The sequence below is a fragment of the Oncorhynchus keta genome, chromosome 19, assembly GCF_023373465.1.
Source record: "Oncorhynchus keta strain PuntledgeMale-10-30-2019 chromosome 19, Oket_V2, whole genome shotgun sequence".
NCBI lineage: Eukaryota > Metazoa > Chordata > Actinopteri > Salmoniformes > Salmonidae > Oncorhynchus > Oncorhynchus keta.
The window spans coordinates 48,495,376-48,513,388 of NC_068439.1; the positions used below are offsets into that span (position 1 = coordinate 48,495,376).

At 46.3% G+C, this 18,013-nt stretch overlaps 1 protein-coding gene across 3 annotated transcripts in view; it reads right to left on the reverse strand.

The window, feature by feature from the left end:
• LOC118398396 (kelch-like protein 29) overlaps positions 1 to 18,013 on the reverse strand; it is a 355,602-nt gene that overhangs the window by 32,723 nt on the left and 304,866 nt on the right. For all 3 annotated transcript variants that reach the window (XM_035793685.2, XM_035793683.2, XM_035793684.2), the window contains exon 12: positions 16,581 to 16,761. In XM_035793685.2, the coding sequence (XP_035649578.1) occupies positions 16,581 to 16,761 (181 nt within the window). The remainder of the gene's footprint in view (positions 1 to 16,580; positions 16,762 to 18,013) is intronic.

Consider the following 18,013-nt stretch of genomic DNA (forward strand, 5'->3'; position numbering starts at 1 on the left):
GCGCGCGCGTCTGTCCGGTGCATGCGCGCGCGCGTCTGTCCGGTGCATGCGCGCGCGCTGTCTGTCCGTGCATGCGCGCGCGCGCCCGGTGCATCTGTCCGTGTCATGCGCGCGCGCGCGTCTGTCCGGTGCATGCGCGCGCGCGCGTCTGTCCGGTGCATGCGCGCGCGCGTCTGTCCGGTGCATGCGCGCGTCCGTGCATGCGCGCGCGCGTCTGTCCGGTGCATGCGCGCGCGTCTGTCCGTGCATGCGCGCGCGTCTGTCCGTGCATGCGCGCGCGTCTGTCCGGTGCATGCGCGCGCGTCTGTCCGGTGCATGCGCGCGTCTGTCCGGTGCATGCGCGCGCGTCTGTCCGGTGCATGCGCGCGTGTGTCTGTCCGTGCATGCGCGCGTGTGTCTGTCCGTGCATGCGCGCGTGTGTCTGTCCGTGCATGCGCGCGTGTGTCTGTCCGTGCATGCGCGCGTGTGTCTGTCCGTGCATGCGCGCGTGTGTCTGTCCGTGCATGCGCGCGTGTGTCTGTCCGTGCATGCGCGCGTGTGTCTGTCCGTGCATGCGCGCGCGTCTGTCCGGTGCATGCGCGCGTCTCTGTCCGTGCATGCGCGCGTCTGTCCGGTGCATGCGCGCGTGTGTCTGTCCGGTGCATGCGCGCGTCTGTCCGGTGCATGCGCGCGTCTGTCCGGTGCATGCGCGCGTCTGTCCGGTGCATGCGCGCGTCTGTCCGGTGTGCATGCGCGCGCGTCTGTCCGGTGCATGCGCGCGTCTGTCCGTGCATGCGCGCGCGTCTGTCCGTGCATGCGCGCGTGTGTCTGTCCGTGCATGCGCGCGTGTGTCTGTCCGTGCATGCGCGCGTGTGTCTGTCCGTGCATGCGCGCGTGTGTCTGTCCGTGCATGCGCGCGTGTGTCTGTCCGTGCATGCGCGCGTGTGTCTGTCCGTGCATGCGCGCGTGTGTCTGTCCGTATATGAGACAGACAGATGTGTTAGGCTCTGTAAGGGACTTGTAAATAAGTTAGTATTGTGCTAAGTAACCTTCGGAACATCTCATAGGAGCAGGAGCCTCTAGCCTGTTTCTGTAGCATGAGGCAGCTTGATGTACAAGTACACCCCCTGGACAGGACGCTAGTCCCATCGCAGGGCCTTTACCACCAATCTTTCTTAGTGTTAAGCAGAGATTGAGTCCAGGGATCGAACTCCTAACCTTCCTATATTAGTGCGGACACTAACCACTAGGCTACTGAGTTGGTATCCATCCATGAATCACAATTTATAGTGACCTTGGTTTACTTGGACAAGAAAATGCATTCTGCTTCGTAGCAGAAACTTCAGTCATGTAATCAAAGCCAACAGGATCAAAGAATGGCAGTAGCCCTATTGCTGAGAGTCTATTCAGTAGGTAATATTTATTTCCGATACATCAGGCAGGTACCTAAAACGGACGGCTGTCATATCACTATCTTGGATGTGTTTTCCCCTCCTCCTGTTCTTCTGATCGAGTCACTAAGAGTCAGAAACTGGTTGAGAGAATGCCAAGAGTGTGCAAAGCTGTCATCAAGGCAAAGGGTGGCCACTTTGAAGAACCTCAAATATTAAATATTTGTTTACAACACTTTTTTGGTTACTACGTGATTCCATATGTGTCATTTCATAGTTTTGAAGTCTTCACTATTATTCTACAAAATAGTAAAAGTAAAGAAAAACCCTGGAATGAGTAGGTGTGTCCAAATCTTTGACTGGTACTGTAGAATGACCAGGTGAATCCAGGTGAAAGATATGATCCCTTATTGTTTAATCCACTTCAAATCAGTGTAGATGAAGGGGAGGAGACATGTCAAATAATACTTTTCAAGCCTTGACGCAATTGAGACATGGATTGTGTAATTGTGCCATTCAGAGGGTGAATGGGCAAGACAAAAGATTCAAGTGCCTTTGAACGGGATGTGTTGGGAAGTGCCAGGCGCACCGGTTTGAGTGTGTCAAGAACTGCAACGCTGCTGGGTTTTTCACACTCAACAGTTTCCCGTGCGTTTCAAGAATGGTCCAACACCCAAAGGACATCCAGCCATCTTGACACAACTGTGGGAAGCATTGGACACCTTGGAGAGTCCATGCCCCGACGAATTGAGGCTGTTCTGAGGGCAAAAGGGTGGAGGGGTGTGTCGCAACCAAATATTAGGAAGGTGTACCAAATGTACAAGTGTATAAACTTGTAGTAACCATGGCCAAATACCAACCGGGCATGCAGGGCATGTGCCCAGGGGCCCCATAGATTTTTTTTAGTCATTCAGATATCATATTAACATTAACATATTAGTCATTGCAGGAAATTACTAAGAAAATGTATCTCCACTTCATGGGAAAAAAATGGCAATGTTTTTCTTTCCGCCCCATGGTAAAATGTGTAGAATTGCAGGAAATGAACTTTAAAACTATACTGAACAAAACTATAAACACAACTTCCAACAATTTCAAATATTTTACTGAGTTACAGTTCATATAAGGAAATCAGTCAATTAAATGTATTAGGCCCTAATCTACGGATTTCACATGACTGGGCTGGGGAGCCAGGCCCAGCCAATCAGAATTTGTTTTTCTCCACAAAAGGGCTTTATTACAGACCAAAATAATCCATGGCACCCCCCCAGACAATCCTTGAGTGTGTTTCAAGAAGCCGGATGTGGAGGTCCTGGGCTGGCATGGTGGTCTGAGGTTGTGAGGCCCGTTGGACATACTACTAAATTCTCTAAAACAACTTTGGAGGCAGTTTATGGTAGAGAAACTAACATTAAATTATCTGGCAACATCTCTGGTGGACATTCCTGCAGTCAGCATGCCAATTGCACGCTCCCTCAAAAAATGAGACATATGTAGCATTTTGTTGGGTGACAAACCTACACATTTTAAAGTGGCCTTTTTTTTGTCCTCAGCACAAGGTGCACCTGTGTAATGTTGTTTAAGCAGCTTCTTGATATGTCACACCTGTCAGGTGGATGGATTATATTGGCAAAGGAGAAATATTCACTAATAGAGATGTAAACTAATTTGTGCACATTTGAGAGAAATAAGCTTTTTGTGCATATGGAAAATATCAGGGATTTTTTTATTTCAGCTCATGAAACATGGGACCAACAATTTACATGTTGCCCTTAAAAAAATTCAGTGTAAAGTTTGCTCTCAAAGGTCAAGAGGGAGGCCACTATAAAATGTTTTTTTTTTTGCACAAGGTGGGGGGCCGCCCAACCAAATGTTGCTTAGGGCCCCAAAAGGCTGGAGGCAGCCCTGGACTCTTACACACACACACACACACACACACACACACACACACACACACACACACACACACACACACACACACACACACACACACACAACACACACACACACACACACACACACACACAAGCCCTGTCACCATCTAATGCCGGACTGTCTACACTGGCCCTCCCAGATTTACCCATAATACAAGCTGCCCTGTAAACCGCAGTCTGTCCATATCTGTGTGTAGGGGGAGGAGGGGGGGACAGCACACTCCAGACCCTTGCTGCTACTCTGGCATCCTCCGCCAACCATAACACTCATTTGAGACTGTTGAGAGGGCACCTTGAAACAGTCAAGAGAGGACTGGAGACAAAGTGTGTGTGTGTGTGTGTGTGTGTGTGTGTATGTGTGAGATAGAGAGAGAGAGAGAGAGACGGTATGCCAGTTTAATTGGATGTGGGCGTCAAGTAGGACATGCAAAATCACTGTAGGTCACACACCAATTACTTATTCTCAATCCGCACACACACACACACACACACACACACACACTAGGGAGAACACACACATGTACACATTATTCCCCAAAACCTGCTAGGACCAGATTTCCAGCAAAAGTTGACATTTATAAAAACTGAACTTGAGAATGTCCTTTGTGCGAACACACATTTTCTAGTGGTTGAAGTATTGTACTGCAAGCAGAAATGTAAGAATTTTGTGCAAATGGCAAACAAGATGCAGCTAGGCTGGCACTATTACCATATAACTAAAGGTCATGGATGAAGATAAAAAAATAGATGAAAATAAAATAAAGGTCAAATAAAAATAAATCAGCTGACTGAAGATGGGACGGCTGGGCATTTGTGTGGTTGAGTCCTTTTCAGTGGTAATACGAACTCTTAACCCTTTAAAATTAAACAAGAATTTTGTTTGGCATATTTTATCATCTCAACCAATGCCATTGAGTAAAATAATCACGTGGTTTTCATTGTCGGAGTCCTGTACTAAAAACCAAACCACATTCAAATATGGTCGAAAACCAGGAAGTGAACGTTAGCAAAACCGAACCTAAGCACACATTTTCAGCATTGTGTATAAAATGGGAAATTATAAGACTGTAAAATGTTGTTGAGCTCTAAAACATTATTTAAGAACGATGAGTTTATTTCGTAATTTTAGGAAATATGCTCTACCAGGGGTTTGAGTTGCCCATTAAACAATTTAAAGGCAATGCTACCAATACTAATTGAGTGTATGTAAACTTCTGACCCACTGGGAATGTGATGAAAGAAATAAAAGCTGAAATAAATAATTCTCTACTATTATTCTGACATTTCGCATTCTTAAAACAAAGTGGTGATCCTAACTGACATAAAACAGGGAATTTTTACTAGGATTAAATGTCAGGAATTATGAAAAACTGAGATAAAATGTAGTTGGCTAAGGTGTATGTAAACTTCTGACTTCAACTGTACTTCAAAGTAAAAGATGAACTGTCTGGTCACCTGTGAAATTAACCTGTAGGCTGTAAACCATTTTGCATACAGCAAAACTTGAAATGCATAGTTTATCTATTTACTAGGCTACTATATGCCCAATTAAGCGGGAGATGCACGTGGTAATTTGTTGTATGGCTACTTTAGGAATATGAACCCATAGATTCCTATGTCTAATTATTTTAGATTCCAAAAATAAAATGTATAGATTTTCGCTCTTCTCACTAACAGCAAATGGCTGCATCTAGGGCTGTGATGGTTATGGAATGTTGAATAAAGGTAATTGGCCAACCAAATTATTGTGGTCACCGTAATAACCGTAAAGAATACTGACTCTTAGGCCTCGCGGGTGGCGCAGTGGTCTGGGTTCTGGGTTCGAGCCCAGGCTCTGTCGCAGCCGGCCGCGACCGGGAGGTCCTTGGGGCGACGCACAATTGGCCTAGCGCTGTCCGGGTTAGGGAGGGCTTGGCCGGTAGGGATATCCTTGTCTCATCACGCACCAGCGACTCCTGTGGCGGGCTGAGCGCAGTGCACGCTGACCAGGTCGCTAGGCGTATGGTGTTTCCTCCGACACATTGGTGTGGCTGGCTTCCGGGTTGGATGCACGCTGTGTTAAGAAGCAGTGCGGCTTGGTTGGGTTGTGTTTCAGAGGACGCATGGCTCTCGACCTTCGTCTCTCCCGAGCGGGATTTGTAGCGATGAGTCAAGACAGTAACGACTAACAATTGGATACCACAAAATTGGGGAGAAAAATGGGGTAAAACAAATAAAAATACTGCCATAGAAATACAAAAGCTGTCATCAAGCCAAAGGGTGGCTACTTTGAAGAATCTCAAATATAAAATATATTTTGATTAGTTTAACATTTTTTTGGTTACTACATGATTCCATATGTGTTATTTCATAGTTTTGATGTCCTCACTCTTATTCTACAATTTAGAAAATAGTTGTCACGAATATTACCGAAGGTGACTCCCCTTCTCGTTCGGGTGGCGCTCGGCGGTCGTCGTCGCCGGTCTACTAGCTATCGCCGACCCGTTGTTCTGTGTTCGTTTAGTTCTGTCTAATTGGTAGCACCTGTTTCTTGTTTGGTTGTTAGGGTAGGGTTATATATAGTCTGTTCAGCCCGCTTCTGTTTCGTGCGGGCTTGTTCGTCTGTTTTGTTGTTTGAGCGTATTTTTGTTTGCATTTGGGCTTCACGCTGTCCGTTTATATTTCTGTTCATTTGTGTTTCCACTTTTGTTCATGTTATGTTTCCGGGACATTAAAGGGTCTTTTTTCCCCACATCTTTTGCTCTCTGCGCCTGACTCCACACCTCATCACTCATTTACCGTAACAATAGTAGAAAGAAATAGGAAAAACATTTTCAAACATTTGACTGGTGCTGTATGTAAATGAATGTGTTAACTGCTTATATGCTCATAATACCTGTAAAATGACATGTACTGAATAATATTGTGAAACATATTGAAGATAACAGGCAGACAGTAAATACTGATATGAAAGATGATTCTATTTGCACACACAACAAAAATACCAGAATATGTCTCTAATAGTTAGCTTTGACTAAATAGTATTCATGCAACTTGGGTCAAACGTTTCGGATAGCCTTCCACAATAAGTTGGGTGAATTTTGGCCCATTCCTCCTGACAGAGTTGGTCTAACCGAGTCAGGTTTGTAGGCCTCCTTGCTCACACACACTTTATCAGTTCTGCCCACAATTGTTCTATGGGATTGAGGTCAGGGCTTTATGATGGCCACTCCAATACCTTGACTTTGTTGCCATTTTGCCACAACTTTGTAAGTATGCTTGGGGTCATTGTCCATTTGGAAGACCCATTTGAGACCAAGCTTTAACTTCCTGACTGATGTCTTGAGATGTTGCTTCAATATATCCACATAGTTCTCCATCCTCATGATGCCATCTATTTCCTGAAGACAACAGTCCCTCCTGCAGCAAAGCACCTCCACAACATGATACTGCCACCCCGTGCTTCACGGTTGGGATGGTGTTCTTCGGCTTGCAAGCACCCCCCTTTTCCTCCATACATAACGATGGTCATTATGGCCAAACAGTTCTATTTTTGTTTCATCCGACCAGAAGACATGTTGCTGTGCGATAGGAATGCGACATCATAGCCTATTTAATCGCAGAGCCTTTACCAAGGTAGGAGATAGAAACACAATCATCTATTGATAAACTAAATATTGAACAACAATTTGTCTTTAGCATAGAAGTGTGAGCTGTAGCTTAATGTCTCTATCTTTCTTCCTGTCAGTCTGGTCTTTCTCTTCTTTCCTTTTCTACTTTCTTTACAGCCCTGAGATGTTTCTAATGATCTGTAGAATGCTAAGAGGATAGGAGAGAGGGAGGTGGAAAGAGGGTTGAGAGGAGAGAGGGAGGTGGAAAGAGGGGGGAGAGAAGGAGGTGGGAAGAGGGGGGAGAGAGGGATGTGGGAAGAGGGGGGAGAGAGGGAGGTGGGAAGAGGGGGGAGAGAGAGAGGTGGGAAGAGGGTGGAGAGGAGAGAGGAAGGTGGGAAGAGGGGGGAGAGAGGGAGGTGGGAAGAAGGGGGAGAGAGGGAGGTGGGAAGAAGGGGGAGAGAGGGAGGTGGGAAGAGGGGGGAGCGAGGGAGGTGGAGGAGAGAGACAAAGAAAAGATTAGTCTGCTGGTAAAACTTGGAAATCACCCAAAACCGGCTGCTAGTCGTTTATTAGCCTGGTAAAACACAAGCACACACATACACACACCCATTACCTCCCTGTCTCATCTCCACTCACCCTCTCCCCTCCACTAATAATCTCCCCAGCCCGAGGCCTAGCCCACCCATCTCAGCCATGCCTATATCTCTGGATGTCGCCTGGAACCCCACGAGGGACGGTGAAAGGCCTCCCCAGACATCCCCGTTTTATCATCCCCTCCTACACAAACCTCAGGCCTTCACACACACACACACACACACACCCTCAGGCCCTCCTTGTGAAAGAGGAAGCTGGTGTGTCAGGGATAACTCAGATGATCTGGCTTTAATATAGCCATCAAGTATACTACAACAGCTCAATACTATGTAAGAGAGAGATGAAGGGAGAGTGGTGCGAGAGAGGTAAAAAGATCAACGAAAAGATGGAGAGAGCGAGATGAAGGAAGAGATGAGGAGAGAAAGAAAGATGATTCTTACACTTTTTGGGACGTTCTTCCTCCCTCCCGGCACCGGAGACTAAATCAGAGACGCATATAGCCACCCCACAGAGCTGGCAAAGCACAGCCTAAGGTCAAACACTTACTCACACACACACACACACACACACACACACACACACACACACACACACACACACACACACACACACACACACACACACACACACACACACACACACACACACACACACACACACACACACACACACACACACACACACACACACCCCCCCTACGGTCACAAACACATCCATACATCTGGGGTAGAGGGGAAATACAGACAGAGAGAGGAGAGGTTGATAATTAGTGAAGGATGAAGGGGCTTTCAGCTGAATTGGCCTTCATACCCATTTATACAGCAGAGAGAGAGAGGGATGAGAGAAAGAAGGAGAGGCGAGAGGGATGAGAGAAAGAAGGAGAGGAGAGAGGATGAGGAAGAAGGAGAGGAGAGAGGAGGGGGAAGAAGGAGAGGAGAGAGGAGGAGGAAGAAGGAGAGAGAAGAAGGAGAAAGAAGGAGAGAGAAGAAGGAGAGGAGGAGGAAGAAGGAGAGGAGAGAGGAGGGGGAAGAAGGAGAGGAGAGAGAAGAAGGAGAGGAGGAGGAAGAAGGAGAGGAGAGAGGAGGGGGAAGAAGGGGAGGAGAGAGGAGGTGGAAGAAGGAGAGGAGAGTGGAGGAGGAAGAAGGAGAGGAGAGAGGAGGGGAAGAAGGAGAGGAGAGAGGAGGGGAAGAAGGAGAGGAGAGAGGAGGAGGGAGAAGGAGAGGAGAGAGGAGGGGGAAGAAGGAGAGGAGAGAGGAGGGGGAAGAAGGAGAGGAGAGAGGAGGGGGAAGAAGGAGAGGAGAGAGGAGGGGGAAGAAGGAGAGGAGAGAGGAGGAGGGAGAGGAGAGGGAGGAGGAAGAAGGAGAGAGGAGGGGGAAGAAGGAGAGGAGAGAGGAGGGGGAAGAAGGAGAGGAGAGAGGAGGGGGAAGAAGGAGAGGAGAGAGGAGGGGGAAGAAGGAGAGGAGAGAGGAGGGGGAAGAAGGAGAGGAGAGAGGAAGAGGAAGAAGGAGAGGAGAGAGGAGGTGGAAGAAGGAGAGGAGAGAGGAGGTGGAAGAAGGAGAGGAGAGAGGAGGAGGAAGAAGGAGAGGAGAGAGGAGGGGGAAGAAGGAGAGGAGAGAGGAGGGGGAAGAAGGAGAGGAGAGAGGAGGGGGAAGAAGGAGAGGAGAGAGAAGAAGAGGGCAGAAAGAGTGCAAGGTTAGGGCAAAAGGTAGATGGAGCAAGAATGTGTTTTGGGAGTGGAAGAAAGTAAACAGCGAGGAAGGGGCTGAGTGGGAAAGCGGAGTGTAAAAAGTAGGGGAGAGAGTGGAAAGAAATGGGGGGTGGGGGGGGATTAGCAGGAAGGCGGTAAGGCAGAGACTTGACTGCACAGTAGGGGACAGGGTTGTGAAGTTGTTAATCCTGGGGAGTTGAGGATTAGCTCTGTAGGGGGGGACCTCCACAGCAGGGGTCTGGAACTAACTTTACCTCATCACGGAGCTCTGCCGTTGGGCTACAGAGGGCAGCACACACCCCTCCCAGCACCAAGCCAAAACACAGGCACTAGCAAACAGCTCATCAACATGCCACATTAGGAAAAGGAGACAGGGGAAAGAGGCTGGAGGGGTTTGGTTTGCAGTGCAGCAGTTTTTCTCAGTGCTACATGGGTGCTGTCAGCAAAGGAGGGTGTGTGCCCATGCCAGTGTATGAACGGTGTAAGTGTGTGCATGAATGAGTGTTTAAATGGAAGAGTGTGTGTGTGTGTGTGTATATATCTGTGAGTGTATGTATCATGCATACCTGTATGTGTATGTGTTTGCAGGGCAACGGTGTGTCTTGAGGTGAATGGGAGCTTGTGTGTGTGTGTGTGTGTGTGTGTGTGTGTGTGTGTGTGTGTGTGTGTGTGTGTGTGTGTGTGTGTGTGTGTGTGTGTGTGTGTATATATATCTGTGAGTGTATGTATCATGCATACCTGTATGTGTATGTGTTTGCAGGGCAACGGTGTGTCTAGAGGTGAATGGGAGCTTGTGTGTGTGTGTGTGTGTGTGTGTGTGTGTGTGTGTGTGTGTGTGTGTAGAATGGGATAAATAAGTGGGGGCGTATCTCTCACAATGGCTTGACAGCTTTCTCTAGCAGGCAGACAATGGAGCCGATTACTGTCACAACCACTCTATACAGCCAGGCTGAGTAGAGCTTCTATACAACTACACTGAGTGGAGACTGGGCCTTCTATAGAGCAGAGACAGAGGAGACCGGGACAGGCGTGAACAGTCCAACACTCTTTTCCTCAATGGACCATAGGGATCAAACACACACATTCAAGGATGGACGTACACAAGAATGTAAGCACGCACACCACCACACACGTGCACGCACAATGTCCTTTCTCTCGGTCTGACTGGCGGCTGAATGCCCTGAATACCTTTCCCAACCGGTGTGTGTGTGTGTGTGTGTGTGTGTGTGTGTGTGTGTGTGTGTGTGTGTGTGTGTGTGTGTCTAGCTGAATGTGTGAGTATCTCACTGAGTTTGAACACACACTGTAGAGACACGATAAAGATATGGACTATAATGCACTGTCCTCTCTGGAATAGAGTGTGGGTAGAGGATGGAAGAGGGGAAAAAAGAAAAAAAACATTGCAATTTACATTTAATATGAATTGATACAAAGGTTGATTATTACACAGTGCTCTTTTGTCCAATGCTGGAGACTGGCCTGAAAAGAAACACCTAATGTAGAAGTTTGCAACAACCGTTTTTCTGAGAAGAAAAGTTAGACATTTTTATTGGGACAAGACAGAAGGCCAGAGCGGGGCAAGGTCAACCACTACACAACATACAGCGCATTCGGAAACTATTCAGACCCCATCCCCTTTTCCACAGTTTGCTACATTACAGCCTTATTCTAAAAAATATTTTTTAGATTTTATTCCATCATTAATCTACCCTGCAAAACTAAAATAGTGCCCGTAACAATATTAAAAAGACATCTAAAATTCGTATTTTCCAGAAGTGTAAGTTAGGTTCTGAGTGAAAGATGAAAATACGTATTTCCGTACGTTTTAAATACATCTTTTCCAGGACGTTGAAAATACGCATTTTCTAGACGTTGAAATCAGGCTCATTTTTGGTTCTGAATGAAAGTTAAAATGACAATTTATAGACGTCTATGTTTGGGCCAAGCAACGTTGGTCCAGACCGGACAAAATATTCATTTTATGAATGCCCATCCGTGTGGGAGGCCCACGATTTGTAAAGCAGGCTTTATTATTATTATATGCTACCCAACTTCACGAGGAGTTATGGTGAGCCTATTTGCAATGTGTTTACACTGTGGGAAATGCAGAAATATTATTTCTTTCAACATGATCAGCATGTCAAAAAATTTGCCGGATACAAACTTGAAATAGTAAAACTCCTGGACAACAGTTGTGATGGTCCTTTCCATATTGTCAATTTTCCTTTGACCTGTCCTGTTTTTAGGGGGGCTCCCGAGTGGCACAGCGGCATCTTGGTGCTCGCGGCGTTACCACAGACCCTGGTTCGATGCCAGGCTGTATCACAACCGGCCGTGATTGGGAGTCCCATAGGGCGGCGCATAATTGTCCCAGCGTCGTCCGGGTTAATGCTTGGTCGGGGTAGGTCGTCATTGTAAATAAGAATTTGTTCTTTAACTGACTTGTGTCGTTAAATACAAAATAAATATGTTGTTTGTTAACATGACAGTGCATTTTTGTATTTGATTGGGAGCCATTTAGGTTAGAACTTTAAATAATGGGCAGATGTTGCAAAATCCAGGTGTGGAAAGCTCTTTGAGACCTACTCAGGGATGTGAATACTTACGAAATTAGATATTTTGGTGCGAAAAAAAAAAATCTACAAACATGCTTTCACTTTGTCATTATGGGATATTGTGTGTAGATGGGTAAAACAAATCTACTTAATCCATTTTGAATTCAGGCTGTAACAACAATGTGGAATAAGTCAAGGGGTATGAATATGAAATGTTGTGAAAATATACATTTAACATTTACCTCTGTGAAAGGCCAAGAAAGTCTAACCTTCACACACACACACACGCACGCACACACGCACACACGCACACACGCACACACGCACACACGCACACGACACGGAGAAAGTGAAATTCACCTCATCAGAACGGAATTGAAACTCACTGGGCGGCACAGCAATGGAACAAAACAAAAAGAAAACACAACCAAAAAACATTCCAACTCTTTACAGGGAAGAGACATTTCTAATGCAGCCGAGTAACAAAACCATCTCCACTTCTTTACCAGTCCCTCAGGGATGTTGTTCTCTATCGAACACCTGATTCACCTCATCAAAAGCAATGACGATCAGTTGACAAGTTCAATCAGTTGTCGTTGTGGTTGGAATAGAACGAACATGTGCAAAGACTGGACTGGTGGTCCCGGAGGATGAGATTGGAAAACCCTGTACTAGAGTCTAGACTTAAGAGAACACTAGGCTTGTTCAACTACACACCATATCACTGTATTAGGTAGCCTAGTGGTTAGAGCATTGGGCCAGTAACCGGAAGGTTGCTGGATCGAATCCCCGCGCTGACAAGGTAAAAATCTGCCGTTTAACCCGCTGTTCCCCGGGCGCCAAAGACGTCGATTAAGGCAGCCTCCCGCACCTCTCTGTTTCAGAACAGTTGGCTTAAATGCAGAAGACACATTTCAGTTGAATACATTCAGTTGGACAACTGACCAGGTACCTATTAAGTACATGTTGCTATCTACTAATCTTCATTCAATATAAACTGACAATGGAACGTGCCTGTCTGCCTGTACATTGTGCTCCATTAATAAAACAAAACCCATCTGGGATTGACAAGTCATTGAATCATGATTATTCAAACGCAGCAATAAGGTTGCCTAGCAGTTCAACGTGCTGGTGCACTATAGTGCTGTTGTAACTCACAATCAGGTATCTAAGGTTGTACTGCGTGCTGAATACTTTGTCATCCATCTTATAGGGACCTGCCTTGACTAGGTGAAAAATAAGGTCGGACCCTAAACACTCCCAGAGAATGTATTTTGGTTTTCTCAAGATCATTATCTGTTGCAGACACCTTGTCAACTTCTTCTTAGGTCTTCGGCTCCTACTGACTAGCGTCATTCCTAGTCTATTGAGAGGGGTGTGTAGAATACATATGATGTGAGTGACGCAGATACAGTAGACTGTTGCTGTGGTTTCCTGCTGAGCTGGTATAAAAAAAAGGGCAGCGGCCCTGAGACAGACTGATTGAGGACATCATGAACGTAGGAGAATTTCACGGTTAGGAGCCGTGAAACCAAGAGCAAGATGGACGCCCGGGCTACAAATTAGGAGGCAGGGCGGGTGGAGGCGCCGAGGTTGGGTGCTAAGGTCTTGACTGACAAATGAGATGGGTAGAGACACACACACGCATGCATGGACACACATACACACTCACACTCACACTGGGAGACAGGCCTGTAAACAAACCTCAATCAGGCATGCCAATCAGTGTCTGAGTGGAGCAAATCAACTCTGGCTGCAGAGCATCAGGGCAGAGGCCCAGTTAGTCTGCTGGTAGGGCTGGTAGAGCATACAGCATACTAAACCAGCCACTCACACACACCACTATATAAAATCACACAACACTACATCAAACAGATAGACAGATACAGTAGGTAGACAAGACAGACCACTGACGACAACTCAACCAAACTGCGCAAAACGCCATCCTACACAATAATGCTGGGAAGAACCAAAATATGGTCAATTGGATGGAGAGCTGACCACTGTTGGGGTCAATTCCACAAAGTAAACCAAATTCCAATTCCACATTTTCTTAAATTGAAAAGTGTTGAACATAATTGGAATTGGGATTTCAGTTTGCTTCCTGAAAGGGCTGGAATTGAAATGGAATTGACCCCAACCCTGGAGCTGTTTGCAAAATGCACTGGACTGTACTTTGCAAGCGCAGCGTGTGGCAGTTTCTATCCATTTTAATGACGGATGGCCACCAACAGACAGACCTACTCTACCACCATATGTTCATATGCTAGATAGCAAATGAGAGACTGACTGTGAGACGGCAGTGAGAAGTCTTTAGAGAGCAACAGTTCAAGTCCTGTCATGTTTTGATGAGAAATCCATATGCTTAGCTGGCCCAGCCATACTGGAAGGAAATGACTATAAATGGCTTAACGACACCGGGTGTGTAAATTGCTGAGTTTGTGACGCTGGGAGTATAAATATCCTTCAGACAAGGAGCTCTCGGCTACCTGGGGAGCAATTACAACCGGTAAGCCACGCAGCATGGAAACACACACACACACACACACACACACACACACACACACACACACACACACACACACACACACACACACACACACACACACACACACACACACACTTCAACCACTCAGATAAGACAAGACACAGCACTGAAGTAACTTTTCGTATGTTCCTCAACCCTGCGACATTATGCACAGATTGAGTCTCCTGCTGTTTAGGAAAGTCCATTAGTAGTTCACTCCACTCTGTTCACTGTTCAAGCCCTTACTCTTAGTTGACTCTCCACCTCTGCCTTCTCCATTCATCCCCGGTAACGAAGCAACAGATCTTTTTGACTGTTTCAGGCTGACTGACAATTGTTGATAATTGAGACTGGCTGAGGGTTTCTGAGCATCATCATTAAAACACGCATGCACACCGCAGCTTTGTTCGGCTGCAAATGCCTAGACGCACTGCTAGGTCTGCAATAATCTCGCCCATCAACCGGCTCTCGCTCCGTCGCTCCGTCTGGTTTCAGAGTGCCTCAGAACGGCCGAAACAACCGGCGGTTTTAATTGACTGGTCTCTCAGTCCATCAGCATTTACAGCAACCCTTAGATCCTCCCCCTAAGTGTGCTGCACCCAGGGGGACAATTATGTTTTTTTTTGTGTTAGTGTGCAACAAAGAGAAGTAGGTTAGCTTGTCCATCGTGGATATTCCATGAGTCTATCTCCTCTATCTTTCTCTAAATAATCTGCCATTTCTCGCCAATTCACAGCTGCCTTTTGTAGTATCTTCTAAGAAGAGTTTGAGTTTTTCGCAAACTGCCAGTGGCAAGCCATCTCCCACAGAGATGGGTCTAACAATCTCCTCCAGTGCCTTACAGGAGTTGTAGCATTCCGCATCATTGCCATTGGGGCGAAAAAGCCTGCGCTTGTACTTTTTAATGGGATAGTGTCCTGCACAACCACAACATACATTATCAAACTGCCATTGACTGCATGTCTTTTCTTTTTCTATCTGAAAACATGAATGTACAGTGTTACAGGATGGCTAACAGAGTTACGCTAGCTACCAATTAGCATGAACGGCTGTATGTTCCTTCTACCTCGGGTTCTGCGGAATTATTACTCCGTGGTGCAACATAAACACTTTTCCGCCACGATTTGGAGCAACGTCTCATAGTGGTGTGATTCGCTCAGAATTTGAATTGATTATCATGTCACTCAGTAAATCCACACCCCCTAAGTCCCAAACAGTCCCACACTGTTACCAGGCTCTACGTGCCAGCAACTCTAGCCTGGGGACAATGTTAGGTCTGCAATTACGAGCTGCGACTCGAGGCAGAGGAATCAAACGTGTTTCCATTACAGAGCTCAGTATTCCAGCCAGACACAGTCTTAATGACACAGCATGGCAGCGTTATGGGGACATATCAAATTAGATGAATCCATTTGAGAGACTGCTGTTACACGGAGAGAGAACAGCTTCAGTGTGTGTGTGTCTGTGTGGTATCTCTTGTGTGTGTGTGTGTGTGTGTGTGTGTGTGTGTGTGTGTGTGTGTGTGTGTGTGTGTGTGTGTGTGTGTGTGTATTCTGCCACATTGAGAGAGAGAGGGGCTTGGGAGAGCCACTCCATTCTGTAATGAGCAGCGGTGGCCTGTTGTAATACGTTCTGTTATGTTCTTTTGATTGCTCAGTTTAATCTTCCCAGCCCGGCTGAGAGCAGCTGAAGATGAAGACATTTTACCCCAGTTGTGTGTGTGAGTGTGAGACTGTGTTGAGAGCAGCTGAAGATGAAGCCATTTTACCACCGCCTTTCATATTGCCTCAGAGGTTTCCAGTCTCATTGTTAGACTATCGTGAAAGGAGGAGTTTATTTCCGATCATAAATGGATTTTTACCACTAATAATTGAGTTTGACGTTAACCGTCCTTCAAGTTGAACGTTTTTCTACAGCTCCAGACAGTTGCACACACAGGGACATACATACAATACCCATCCTTCTGCCCAAGGACATCAATACATAAGGAGCTCGATTGAAAAAGTAAAAGTCGATGTGACCTCGTAACATATAAGACACTAAAATAACTTCAGTATAAGTATAGCCTGCATTAAATGTCCTACTTAAATAGAATAGTACTTTAGTCTGTGACACAATGGATATTCGTCTTCTCGCTCTGCTCCCAGCCCAGAGCACTTTACAAACGTGTTTCGTTAGCATAGCATAGCTTCCTTTGCTGCTACACGAGCAGCATTACAAGCTTAAGCCACTTAATCAGTCGTTTCCACTCCACAGGCACATATAGTAGCATATACTGTACAAGTGTGTCAGTGTCTCTTACCTCTCTACATGGTTCAGGTTTCCTGACACGCCCAGTCCTCCAATGGTATAGAGTTTCCCGTCGTACACCAGACTGTTGTGTCTGCAGCGAGGCACCGTCATACGAGACACCAGGTTCCAATTGTCCAATAGAGACATGTAGCACCACACATCAGTTACCGTCATACCAGACTCTGTCCCACCTTAAAACACACACAGAAGACACAAGTCAGCTACAGTCACATCAGACTCTGGCAAACAATTCGATATACATGAAACAAAATGTTAAAAATACTGAGTTGAAGATAGTTTTTACTGGTTTCCAATGAGTCATTATTGAATCGTTGTAAGCTGGGGGCAAATGTAACAAGGTATCACCAAGTGGGCGATGGTATCTTGGTGGTACCTTGTTACATTTGCCCCCAGCTTACAACGATTCAATAATTACTCATTGGAAACCAGTAAAAACTATCTTCAACTCAGTATTTTTAACATACTTACTTATTGACCCCTTATTTTTACAAGCATAACCTACATTATGTGGACACCTGCTCATCGAACATCTCGTTCTAAAGTCATGGGCATTAATATGGAGTTGGACCCTCCTGCTGCTTTAACAGCCTCCACTCCTCTGGGAAGGCTTTCCACTAGATGTTGGAACATTGCTGCAGGGGCTTGCTTCCATTCAGACACAAGAGCATTAGGGATGTTAGTCACTGATATTAGGCGATTAGGCCTGGCTAGCAGTCGGCGTTCCAATTCATCCCATAGGTGGTCGATGGGGTTGAGGTCAGGGCTCTGTGCAGGCCAGTTAAGTTCTCCCACAACGATCTTGACAAACAATTTCTGTATGGACCTCGCTTTGTGGACGGGGGCATTGTCATGATGAAACAGGAAAGGGCCGTCCCCGAACTGTTGCCACAAAGTTGGAAGCACAGAATCGTCTAGAATTTCATTGGATGCTGTAGCCTTTACTGGAACTAAAGGGCCTAGCCTGAACCATGACAAGCAGACCTAGACCATTATTCCTCCTCCGCCAAACGTTACTGTAGGGACTATGCATTCGGCAGGTAGCGTTCTCCTGGCATCCACCAAACCCAGATTTGACCGTCGGCTTGTCAGATGGTGAAGTGTGATTCATCACTCCAGAGAATTCGTTTCCACTGCTCCACAGTTTAATGGCGGTGAGCTTTACGACACTACAGCCGACGCTTGGCATTGCGCATAGTGATCTTAGGCCTGTGTGCGGCCATGGAAACCCATTTCATTTAACTCCCGACGAACAGATCTTGTGCTGACGCTGCTTCCAGAGGCAGTTTGGAACTCGGTAGTGACTGTTATAATAATAATAATAATAATAATAATAATAATATATGCCATTTAGCTGACGCTTTTATCCAAAGCGACTTACAGTCATGTGTGCATACATTCTACGTATGGGTGGTCCCGGGAATC